Source organism: Salvelinus fontinalis, chromosome 8 (genome assembly GCF_029448725.1).
Source record: "Salvelinus fontinalis isolate EN_2023a chromosome 8, ASM2944872v1, whole genome shotgun sequence".
Lineage (NCBI taxonomy): Eukaryota > Metazoa > Chordata > Actinopteri > Salmoniformes > Salmonidae > Salvelinus > Salvelinus fontinalis.
In genome coordinates, this window is record NC_074672.1 from 1,225,581 (window position 1) to 1,238,524 (window position 12,944).

The following is a 12,944-nucleotide window of genomic DNA, read 5'->3' on the forward strand; positions in this document are numbered from 1 at the left end:
GGATGTTAAACTTTCCTTTGCTATATTGGTCTTCAGGCTCAATAAATGTATGTAAATGTCTTGGAAGCGAACTGTTAGCCCACAGGTTCAGTAGTGTGTGGCTGTGTGCATAAACATGTTTCAGGGGTTAGCATAGCTGATAAGTGGAAGGTGAATTGAGGCCACATGTGGCTGGTGTGCATGTGTAGGCTAAATGAGCATATTGTGTTATGGAATAGGTTAGGTACTGTAGTTTGAACAGCACACTACAGCTCACTGCCACTTCCACACTCCATTCCCCAGGGGGCACCAGCAACTTTGTCCAGGTGCTGAGCCTGGTTGATAAGCACATCGGGTGTTGCCAGTTTAACCTGTTATGGCTGCAGGGCGAATATTGAAAAAACTGGAAAATGTGTGCACATTTTCAAACGGCCTCCTAAGAAACTTTTTATTTTCCAATATGCATATATTTACTACTGTTGGATAGATAACAGTCTGTAGTTTCTAAAAAGGTTTGAATTGTTTCTCTAAGTCGAACAGAAATATTTTTACAGCCATTTTCCCAGCCGAATTGAGTTTTCCAAAATGCGATGTGTCTCTTTAAGACCTTCTCTATAAAAGGCCCTTTGACTTAGGACCATAGGGACACGTCACAGGCGTTCGTCAGACTGTAATGCGGAAGTGAGAATTGAAAGGAGTCGAATATCTCGTCCATGGACTGAATAACACACCTTCTTGTGAGACCTGCGCAGTTAAAAAAAAAATCCGGGCGCGAAGGATAATTTGTTCTCGGCTTCTGGAACAAGGTAGATAACGTTGAATATGATGCCTGACTACGATATTATTTGATACATGTCACAAAATCATCCTAAAGTATGTTTTTTCAATATACTTTAATTATATTATTGCAATTTATTCTGGACTTTAGATGTGAAACGACGGAAGAATTTTTTGAAGAAACGCTTTCTAGCTCCGCAATGCTATCGTGCCTGCTAACCCAAGAGGGAAATAATTCGTTCTGGAACCCAACTAAAGACTCTACTGGACATTGGACCCCGTTACAACATTCTGATGGAATATCAAGAAAGATAAGACCCAATTTGGGATGCTTTTTCATATATATGTCGAACTGTTGAATGCTAACTCTGCTAACTGTGCTAGGCTAGCGCTTGACTAGAATCAATGCTGCCTTATGCTAGCTTATGTTGTTAGCTAATATAACGATATATTGTGTTTTCGCTGTAAAACACTTCAAAAATCGGAAATGTTGGCTTTATTCACACGATATCTGTCTTTCATTAGTTATCCACCATATGTTTTTCTGAAATGTTTTATGAGGTGTAATTAGTAGCCGACGTTGGTGTATGTATTTTCTCTGGCTACTCCCGGCTGGATTCAGACTCTAGCTATGTTAGCATTTTTGGGTAGCATCAATGTAAAACTGATTTATAGCTAAAATATGCACTTTTTATGAACAAAACATAGATTTATTGTGTAACATGTTATATGACTGTCATCTGAGGTAGTTTTTTCTGGGCTCTTTAGGTTGGTTTTAGTTTATTTCGGTTGGTTGTGCATGCTACTTCAATCATAATTCATACTTCATAATCATAATTCATACGTGTCTGTCCACTTTTGTATTTGGTGGTGAGCTAACATAAATATATGTGGTGTTTTCTCTGTAAAACATTTAAAAAATCGGACATGTTGGCTGGATTGACAAGATGTTTATCTTTCAAATGCTGTATTGGACTTGTTAATGTGTAAAAGTTAAATATTTTTAAAAAATAGATTTTGAATTTCGCGCCCTGCAGGGGTGTCATTTTCAGCCGATTTCGGGCTTGCATCCCAAACAGGTTTTAAGGAGATTGTCAGTCAGTGTCCCAGCTTCAAATCAAATCAAACTTTATTTGTCACATGCTCCAAATACAACAAGTGTAGACCTTACAGTGAAATGCTTTCTTACAAGCCCTTTAACCAACAGTGCAGTTCAAGAAGAGTTAAGAAAATATTTACCAAATAAACTAAAGTTAATAAATAAATAAAAAGTAACACAATAACAACAATAACGAGGCTATATGCAGGGGATACCAGTACCGAGTCAGTGTGCGGGGTACAGGTTAGTTGAGGTGATTTGTTCATGTAGGTAGGGGTGAATTGACTATGCATAGATAATAAACAGCGAGGGGGGGGTCAATGTAAATAGTCCAGTGGCCTTTTGATTAATTGTTCAACAGTCTTATGGTTTGGGGGTAGGAGCCTTTTGGTCCTAGCCTTGGCGCTCCAGTACTGCTTGCTGTGCGGTAGCAGAGAAAACAGTCTATGACTTGGGTGACTGGAGTATCTGACAATTTTATGGGCTTTCCTCTCCAAGCTTGCACCTCCTTTGGTATTTTTGTACAAATTTATATTTCGTCACTCACTGAGAAAATACTAATCCGCTTAGACTGGCTGAACAAGAAGTCATGAGAGCGAGGTAATAGTAGTACTGCTAGAGCTCTGGACCAAGGTAAGATTGCTGTCTCCCTGGGAACATGTGCATCCAACACGGTCCTCAAATACAGAGTTCTCACATAAATGCACACATTCGTTCAGGTTACAGACCATGTAACTAGGCCTAGGACCCCTAGACAAAGCGAGTGCAACAATATCTACAGGCTAGTTATGGGTTTTGTAACAATTGATTTAACCTCGTTAACAGAGTGTGCCGGTAGTTGCTATCATGTATTGTTGTTAAATTAAATAAATCTGTCATTCCTCTCCTTCAGGTGGCAGTTTAAATGATGTTCTGAGAACATTCAACAGCTCCCATCCTGTAGGTAGGATCATTGTCAGGTGACTGTGATCATGAAAAACTCCTTGCCTTAGTCATTTTTCCTCCTTAATGGGAGAGATACAGCAATACGGATCCCACCTCTGCCACAATCTGGCAATATGCTTTGTGTTGTAGTCATGACACAGAAATATATACAACGCTAGGAAAACTTTACTGGGCATGCTTCAGTTACCTAGAGTAAATAGTCAAGTAAGAATATTTCAGTTTCCTGTGTAACAGAAATATTGCTCCAGGGATTCTCTGGGTTTCTGCTTCACTTGATGATGGATGAATTTGACACCATAAGCCCAGAGAATCCTTTGCCACCTGTGACCTGACTGAAGCTCTCTTGGGGAATGTTTGAGTGTCCCCAGCAAGGCCATTTTGGGATATTTAGTGACTCCAGTGTGGTCATTATATTGTTTAGAGGTGTCAATGGGGTCGTCTGACCGTGTTTAGTGCCCACGGTCTATCTCTCTTCTGAGTGGAAGAGCAGAGTCTAACTGAAGGGAAAGACAAAAAAAGATGATAGATGCACCCCATCATCCCTGACACACACACATACCGGCTGTTCGTCATACACACGTACACGCTCCACACATACAAACACACCCTCGCAACACACCACAAACTCAGACAGGCACCATTTCTTTTTTACTTGGATTGCTGGCTCCAGAGTGGTGCACTTTGCTTAAGTGTCCATGACCGAAGGTTTTTCCAGTTTAGGTACTGCTGATAAAACCATGAAGGAGGGTTATGGCTATGGGCTTATGGGGAGATAAAGGTGGGCTCTCATTTTAAAAGGATTTTGCTAGAATGAGGGTGGGCGCAAACAGTGCAGAGATCCACAGTGATTTAATTTTGTCTTATCACTGTGTGTTTGCATTTATTTAATAGCTTAATAATGGATTATAAATTACCAGTAAATGTGTAGTAAATGGCGTGCTGATCCTGTTTAACAGAACTAAGTGATGGTGAGTCATTTACTATATGGTAATTCAGGGGCATTCAGATTCCAACCTGGTTCTTCACAGTATGTGGTAGGGCTTGAAAACTATTACGGACTACGAAGGGAAACCCAACCGCGAGCTGCCCAGTGATGCAAGCCTACCAGATGAGCTAAATGCTTTTTATGCTCGCTTCGAGGCAGGCAACACTGAAGCATGCATGAGAGCACCAGCTGAGCAAGACCTTTAAACAGGTCAACATTCACAAAACAGCGGGCCAGATGGATTACCAGGACGTGTACTCAAAGCATGCGCGGACCAACTGGCAAGTGTCTTCACTGACATTTTCAACCTCTCCCTGACCAAGTCTGTAATACCTACATGTTTCAAACAGACCACCATAGTCCCTTTGCCCAAGAAAGCGAAGGTAACCTTCCTAAATTAATTCCGCCCCGTAGCACTCACATCTGTAGCCATGAAGAGCTTTGAAATGCTGGTCATGGCTCACATCAACACCTACATGCCAGAAACCCTAGACCCCCTCCAATTTGCATACTGCCCCAACAGATCCACAGATGACGCAATCTCAATCGCACTCCACACTGCCCTTTCCCACCTGGTCAAAAGGAACACCTATGTGAGAATGCTGTCAATTGACTACAGCTCAGCGTTCAACACCATAGTGCTCATAAAGCTCATCACTAAGCTAAGGTCCCTGGGACTAAATACCTCCCTCTGCAACTGGATCCTGGACTTCCAGACTCGCTGGCCCCAGGTGGTAAGGGTAGGCAACAACACATCTGCCACGCTGATCCTCAACACTGGGGCCCCTCAAGGTTCGTGCTTAGTCCCCTCCTGACAATTTTTTTGGGACACCCCTGCCTTTGTCTTTACACTGCTGCTACTCGCTGTTTATTATCTATGTGCATAGTCAATTTACATATTACCTCGACTAACCTGTACCCCCGCGCACTGACTCTGTACCAGTACTCCCTGTATATATTGTTATGTGATTTTCTTGTATTACTTTTTGATTCTATTTTATTTTTTTACTTACGTTTATTTAGTAAATCTTTTCTTAACCTCTCTGCGCTACGGATCCCTTTAGCGGGATCATTTTCCTAAACAACAGCTGAATTGCAGGGCGCAAAATATTACTACAAATATTTATAATCATGCAATCACAAGTGAAATATACCAAAACACAGCTTAGCTTGTTGTTAATCCACCTATCGTGTCAGATTTTGAAAATATGCTTTACAGCTAAAGCAATCTAAGCTTTTGTGAGTGTATCAATCACTGCTAGAACAGCTAGCCCCAAATTAGCATAGTCACGAAAGTCAGAAAAGCAATACAATTAATCGCTTACCTTTGATAATCTTCGGATGTTTGCACTCACGAGACTCCCAGTTACACAATAAATGTTATTTTTGTTCGATAAATATTACTTTTATAACAAAAAAACTCCATTTGGGTTGCGTGTTATGTTCAGAAAACTACAGCCTCGTTCCGTTCGACCAAAATTCCAAAAAGTATCCGTAATGTTCGTAGAAACATGTCAAATGTTTTTTATAATCAATCCTCAGGTTGTTTTTAGCATACATAATCAATAATATTTTAACCGGACCGTAACCTATTCAATAAAAGAGAAAAAGAAAATGGAGAGCTACCCCTCTCGCGCGCAGGAACTAATCAAAGGACAGCTGACTAGTTTTGAAATATCTCGCTCAAATTTCAAAATAAAAGCCTGAAACTATGTCTAAAGGAAGCCATTGGAAAAGTAATCTGGTTGATACCCCTTTAAATGGAAGAAAGACGGGAAATGAAACACAGATTGAAAAAAAGAACACTTCCGGGTTAGATTTCCTCAGGTTTTCGCCTGCAAAAACAGTTTTGTTATACTCACAGACAATATTTTGACCGTTTTGGAAACTTTGGAGTGTTTTCTATCCTAATCTGTAAATTATATGCATATTCTACGATCTGGACCTGAGAAATAGTCAGTTTACCTTGGGAACGTTGTTTTAAAAAATGTAAAAATCTGACCCCTAGTGTCAAGAAATTCATAATTTCACAGTAAGGTTTAGACCTGTTGTATTTGGCGCATGTGACAAATAAAATGTGATTTGATTTGGTAAATCATTTAGTAACATTAATTGAATGATTTATTAATTGACCTAGCTATCGTTTAGCAGCAGGACTCTCTGACTCTACACCTGGAGGGCTCTGTGTGTAAGAGAGCGAGGGCTGATGCTCTCCCAATCAGCTATTAATTAAATACATGAGATTAGCTAAATTTAGCAAACTTTGTTCGGAAAGCATCAGGACCAATTTTGGAAATGTAGTGGAATGGCACATCTGAATAATTTAGAATGACTTGATACCAAACTCAATACCTCCTAATATACACCTATAAAAGGAAAACTATGGAACAAATATCATCTTTGTGTTATTATATATTCAAACTATATTCGATAAGTACAGTCGTGGCAAAAAGTTTTCAGAATGACACAAATATTAATTTCCACAAAGTTTGCTGCTTCAGTGTCTTTAGATATTTTTGTCAGAAGTATAATTAGAAGCATTTCATAAGTGTCAAAGGCTTTTATTGACAATTACATGAAGTTGATGCAGAGTCAATATTTGCAGTGTTGACCCTTCTTTTTCAAGACCTCTGCAATCTGACCTGGCATGCTGTCAATTAACTTCTGGGCCACATCCTGACTGATGGCAGCCCATTCTTGCATAATCAATGCTTGGAGTTGATCAGAATTTGTGGGGTTTTGTTTGTCCACCCGCCTCTTGAGGATTGACCACAAGTTCTCAATGGGATTAAGGTCTGGGGAGTTTCCTGGCCATGGACCCAAAATATCTATGTTTTATTCCCCGAGCCAGTTAGTTATCACTTTTGCCTTATGGCAAGGTGCTCCATTATGCTGGAAAAGGCATTGTTTGTCACCAAACTGTTCCTGGATGGTTGGGAGAAGTTGTTCTCGGAGGATGTTTTGGTACCATTCTTTATTCATGGCTGTGTTCTTAGGCAAAATTGTGAGTGAGCCCACTCCCTTGGCTGAGAAGCAACCCCACACATGAATGGTCTCAGGATGCTTTACTGTTGGCATGACACAGGACTGATGGTAGCGCTCACCTTGTCTTCTCCGGACAAGCTTTTTTCCAGATGCCCCTAACAATCCGAAAGGGGATTCATCAGAGAAAATGACTTTACCCCAGTCCTCAGCAGTCCAATCCCTGTATCTTTTTGCGGAATATCGGTCTGTCCCTCATGTTTTTCCTGGAGAGAAGGGGTTTCTTTGCTGCCCTTCTTGACACCAGGCCATCCTCCAAAAGTCTTCGCCTCACTGTGCGCGCAGATGCACTCACACCTGCCTGCTGCCATTCCTGAGCAAGCTCTGTACTAGTGTTGCCCCGATCCTTCAGCTGAATCAACTTTAGGAGACGGTCCTGGCACTTGCTGGACTTTCTTGGGCGCCCTGAAGCCTTCTTCAGAACAATTGAACCGCTCTCCCTGAAGTTCTTGATGATCCGATAAATGGTTGATTTAGGTGCAATCTTACTGGCAGCAATATCCTTGCCTGTGAAGCCCTTTTTGTGCAAAGCAATGATGACGGCACGTGTTTCCTTGCAGGTAACCATGGTTGACAGAGGAAGAACAATGATTCCAAACACCACCCTCCTTTTGAAGCTTCCAGTCTATTATTTGAAGTAAATCATAATGACAGAGTGATCTCCAGCCTTGTCCTTGTCAACACTCTCACCTGTGTTAACGAGAGAATCACTGACATGATGTCAGCTGCTCCTTTTGTGGCAGGTCTGAAATGCAGTGGAAATGTTTTTGGAGATTCAGTTCATTTGCAGGGCAAAGAGGGACTTGGCAATTAATTGCAATTCATCTGATCACTCTTCATAACATTATGGAGTATATGCAAATTGCCATCATTCAAGCTGAGGCAGCAGACTTTGTGAAAATTAATATTTGTGTCATTCTCAACTTTTAGCCATGACTGTACACTATTGAGAAAACACCAGAACTAATTACGTCATCATGAAGAACAGAGGCTGGAGCTGAGCTGAGACCAGTATGTACTGTAAACCCACACTGTTCGCAAGGAGTGGAGTGTGAGCATCCTGCTGTTCGGAATACACACAAACGGACGCACACACACACACACGACGTCAATTAGGTCCTTTCCGGTCTCCCTTAAAGGGAATTCTATCTTCAGCTCCATCCTTAGCCTTTAATATCAATTATTGTCCCTGGCAGACATCCTCTTGCTTCTTGTCAGGGGAATTTTAGCTGCGGACCTTGTTGATGCCAGAGTCTGAGGTTCCCCTGAGTACGAAGTAGTGCTGCAATGGGATGTGATACTAGCACACCCTGCTCGAATGCTCCTGCTATGTTTGTCAGGGCTCACCAGTCAAGTCGTCAGCTCTCGTGCTAACACGCCTTATTGTCTGCCTCCCTGTCTCATATCCCAAACTTCAAAGGCCGCTTAATGCTCACTTTAGAAGCGGCAGTCCCACATGTCAGAAGAGAAGGCAAGGCAGAATGACGTGTGTCTAATTGGAAACGTCTCCGGGGAACGTTCAGGAGCACAAATCTCAGAGAGGGAGAAGAAACGCATCGCTAAGAGGAAAGGCAGTAGGTGTTTTCGGACAAAAAAAACTTTGTTAAAACACTGGAAACACAGGCATCGTTTAGAGAAGAAAGCCCACAGAGAATAATTTTTATTTTATTTGTGTATATATCCCCCAACTTCCTTTTCTCCTATTCAGTCTCTTAAAGACATTGGTAAAGACAGTTGGAAACCATTCACTTGCGCAGTTGTGCTTCCCCGGAGCTAGTAGATCCACGAGGGCATCTCATTTTCCTTTCCTTCCTTCCTAGTGTTCTTTCCTCCCTTCCTAATGTGCTTTCCTCTCCCTCCTAAAGCATGTACAGTATAATTGCATTTCCTGGGCCTGATCTCAATGCTAAAATATGCAGTAGTGCAGCCACGGGAGGGCCGGCCAGCCCCTCTCATCTTCACGCTGCTTATCGGTGTGCCACAGGCCCTCACTCGTTCATTGTTCAACCCTGGCATCATAATTACCTAATATGTGTCTCACGGCATCCCGCTCGACTATACTTCACCACGATCCACTACCGCTCTACAGACTAACTATATATTTCTGTTATTCCAAAAAATATATATATGTTAATAGCCTCAGACGACTAGGACTCATTTGTATTGTGATTTCTTTGTTTATATATTTATTTGTCTCCTTGTTTTGTTTCTTTCATTAGCACCATGTAGATATTGCACCCGATTACTTTCATTATTATGCTCCCCACAGTGTCCGGATGTAATGAGCCTGCACACAACAGCACCTAATGAAATTGTCACGTTCGTTAGAATAAATGTCGTACCAAGGCGCAGCGGATGTTGAGTTCCACATTATTATTTAGAAAGTGAAACTTAGCAAAGACAAAAACAAATAAACAATAAACTAACAACGAACCGATGCTACAGAGATGCTACGTGCAATATCCCATAAACACAGGTGGAAAAAGGCTACCTAAATATGATCCCCAATTAGAGACAACAATTACCAGCTGCCTCTAATTGGGAATCATACACAATCACCAACATAGAAAAATAAACCTAGAACCCCACATAGAAATAATAAACTACACTAACCCCCCAGTCACGCCCTGACCTACTCTACCATAGAAAATAAGGACTCTCTATGGTCAGGACGTGACAGAAATATGGTTGGTTTGCTTTAGCTGCCTCTTTGGTGGGGTCTGTGGGGACTCTGACGACTGTTGAAGTATAGATAGATACAGTACGAATGTGGCTTGACATATTGTCTATGTATCATCTTGGATTTAAGCATTATTCTCTCTATGGCATAGGCGTACACAGATCCATATACACTGAGATGTGTCGTTCTTATCTCCTTCCCCTTGTAGGACCGTTCAGATTCATTGTCATCATATGAGGAAGTTCATTTTCTTCTAGATTCATTGTACAACCTGTCCCTTATCCTTGTCAGGTGTGGTTGCACCAGGGTGTTTCATCAAGACGTCCTACTAAAGCAGCAGACATCAGGGATTCCATGTACCAAGTCATGCTAGCCCCAGCTGTGCCGTTCCTGCTCACTAAGCAAACCCGGAGTCTCAATGATAACAGAAGGCTGTCACCGGTCTCCCCAACGCATGCCCCCTCCCTTTGTTTGAAGTCGAGTGCAGTTGAAAAGTCAACTTCTAAAAGCAGTTGCAGGCATTTATCATGCCAGTTCATCTATCAAATGATATATTTCTTCACTCTGTCAGTCAAAGGAATACTAACTTTGTTCTCGTTCTCTCTCTTTCTCCTTTCTTTTTCTATATGTCATCCATCTCCCGCCCTTCTCTTCAGATGAGCAGCAAGCGCTCCAGCAGTTTCCGACGGGCCATCGCCAATGGCCGCCGTACGCTGCAGCGAGAGATCCTATTGGATGAGACGGGCCTGGGTGTGTACAAACGCTTTGTGCGCTACGTGGCCTATGAGATCCTGCCCTGCGAGACAGACCGACGCTGGTACTTCCACCAGAACCGCCTTTGTCCCCCGCCCATATTCATGGCCATCATTACCATTGTCCAGGTGAGAGGGAAGAGAGAAAGAAGACCCTTCAAATAAGCAGAACAATGTTTATGGCATAAAAAGTCTTTAGCTTTGTCATATGTGGGCACTGACCAACTATTTTGGAAACAATGGTTAAGGAGGTGCAATCGATGCCTGTCCTTGAAGGCAACACTGTATTGGCTTTCATGATTGAATTTCATGATTGAATGTAGAACTGGGAAACCAAGCCAGTGAACTAGTCTCTGGCCAAGTCATTGACATTATTGGAACAATTTAGTGAGAGGAAAGAAAATAACCACTAGACAGCTTTAGCCCCGGAGGCCTTGGCTTGAACAGGCAATGCTATAAAACCTGCTGCTCCTCAGCGAAGCAACAGCACTTTCTGTTCTAACTCACTGTCATTCTGAAGAAAGAGAATAAAGTGCTCTTACACTGAACTAAAATATAAATGCATGTAACAATTTAAAATATTTTACTGAGTTACAGTTCATATTCGGAAATTAGTCAATTGAAATATACTCAACAGAAATATAAATGCAACATGTAAAGTCCTGGGCCCATGTTTCATGAGCTGAAATAAAAGATTTTCCAAATGCAGAAAAAGCTTCTTTTTTTTTTCTCTCTCTTATCTACAAATTTGTTTACATCCCTGTTAGTGTGCATTTCTCCTTTGCCAAGATAATCCATCCACTTGACAGGTGTGGCGTATCAAGAAGCTGATTAAACAACATGATCATTACACAGGTGCACCTTGTGCTGGGGGACAATAAAAGGCCACTCTAAAATGTGCAGTTTTGTCACAACACAATACCCCAGATGTCTCAAGTTTTTAGGGAGCGTGCAATTTGCATGCTGACTTCAGGAATATCCACCAGAGCTGTTGCCAGAGAATTTTATGATCATTTTTCTACCATGAGCCGCCTCAAACGTCATTGGACGTACTAACAAATTCTCTAAAACAACGTTGGAGGCGGTTATTGCCACACCTGTCAGGTGGATGATTAGGGCTCCCGAGTGGCACAGGCTGTATCACATCCGGCGGTGATTGGGAGTCCCATAGGGTGGCGCACAACTGGCCCAGCGTCGTCCAGGTTTGGCCAGGGTAGGCCGTCATTGTAAATAAGATTTTGTTCCTAACTAACTTGCCTAGTTAAATAAAGGTTCAATTCAACAACAACAAACAAATCAAAAATCTTGGCAAGGGAGAAATTCTCACTGACAGGGATCTAAACAAATTTGTGCACAAAATTTCTGGAATCTTTTACTTCAGCTCATGAAACATGGGACCAACACTGCGTTTATATCTAAATGCTTCACAATGGCGGTGAATGGTCTGTAATGACAATGAGGCTATGATAATGACTATTTCCTTTCATTAAAATTCATGGAGATGATGATTTATGAAAGGAGCAAATGGAATCGGTCCAGCTCTGTGTCTCTCTGTATATGCATCACTTGTTGGTGCCAATTGAAGTCTTCAACCGACGCAAGGCATACGGCGTTCGAAAAAAGACAACATTCATGGGATTTATTAGCAAAATCACTATTTGTTTTGGCACTGCCATTTCTTGGCTCTCATAACAGAAATCTGTATTACATGATATCAATGAGTGTCTGAATGAAGAGACGTGGGTGTGAACCAGCGTGTGTCGTCTCTCCCGTCAGATCATCGTGTTCATGTGTTATGGCATCATGCTGAATAAGTGGGTGCTGCAGACGTACCAGCCAGACTTCATGAAGAGCCCCCTGGTGTACCACCCCAGACACCGCCACCAGGTCTGGCGCTTCTTCAGCTACATGTTCATGCACGTTGGGTAAGAGACCACCCCACCTGATTCACACACACACGTGCACCTACGCAAGGCACGCACGCACACACACGCGCACACACACACACACGCGCACGCAGTGTCAAGCAACATTAATTGATACTGGAAGGCATTGACCGATAATGCATTAGATAGGATTGATGGTGATAGATGACTACTGTAGTTAACATTGATGAAGTGTCTAGACTAAAGGAGCTGATTAAAACTATATGCATAATGAATCTGTTATTGAGACCGGAATCATCCTTCTGTTTACTGTGTCTCTCAGGTTGGAACAGCTGGGGTTCAACGCTCTGCTCCAGCTGATGATCGGCGTTCCCTTGGAGATGGTCCACGGCATCCTACGCATCAGTCTGCTGTACATGGCCGGTGTTGTGGCAGGTGAGTGTCAGTGTGTTAGCAACGTTGGCTGATGTGATAGTATCGTTGTTTATTGTGTTAGTAACCCTGTATTTTAGTGCTGATAGTACTGTATCTTGGTACTTTGGTGTTTTAGTATATGAATGTGTTGGTGTATTAATACTTTAGTTCCTTGGTGTGTTAGTCTGTTCCACATGGCTGGTAAGTTGGCCATAAAATGTACACTACCGCTCAAAAGTTTCGGGTCTCTTAGAAATGTCCTTGTTTTTGAAAGAAAAGCAAAAAAAAATGTCCATTTAAAATAACATCAAATTGATCAGAAATACAGTGTAGACATGGTTAATGTTGAAAATGACTATTGTAGCTGGAAATGACTGATTTCATA

At 41.9% G+C, this 12,944-nt stretch overlaps 1 protein-coding gene across 1 annotated transcript in view; it reads left to right on the forward strand.

The window, feature by feature from the left end:
• Positions 1 to 12,944, forward strand: part of LOC129860342 (rhomboid-related protein 1-like) — an 84,811-nt gene that overhangs the window by 23,739 nt on the left and 48,128 nt on the right. Inside the window, exons 3-5 of the mRNA XM_055930666.1 lie at positions 10,164 to 10,388; positions 12,036 to 12,184; positions 12,468 to 12,580. Of these exons, the coding sequence (XP_055786641.1) occupies positions 10,164 to 10,388; positions 12,036 to 12,184; positions 12,468 to 12,580 (487 nt within the window). The remainder of the gene's footprint in view (positions 1 to 10,163; positions 10,389 to 12,035; positions 12,185 to 12,467; positions 12,581 to 12,944) is intronic.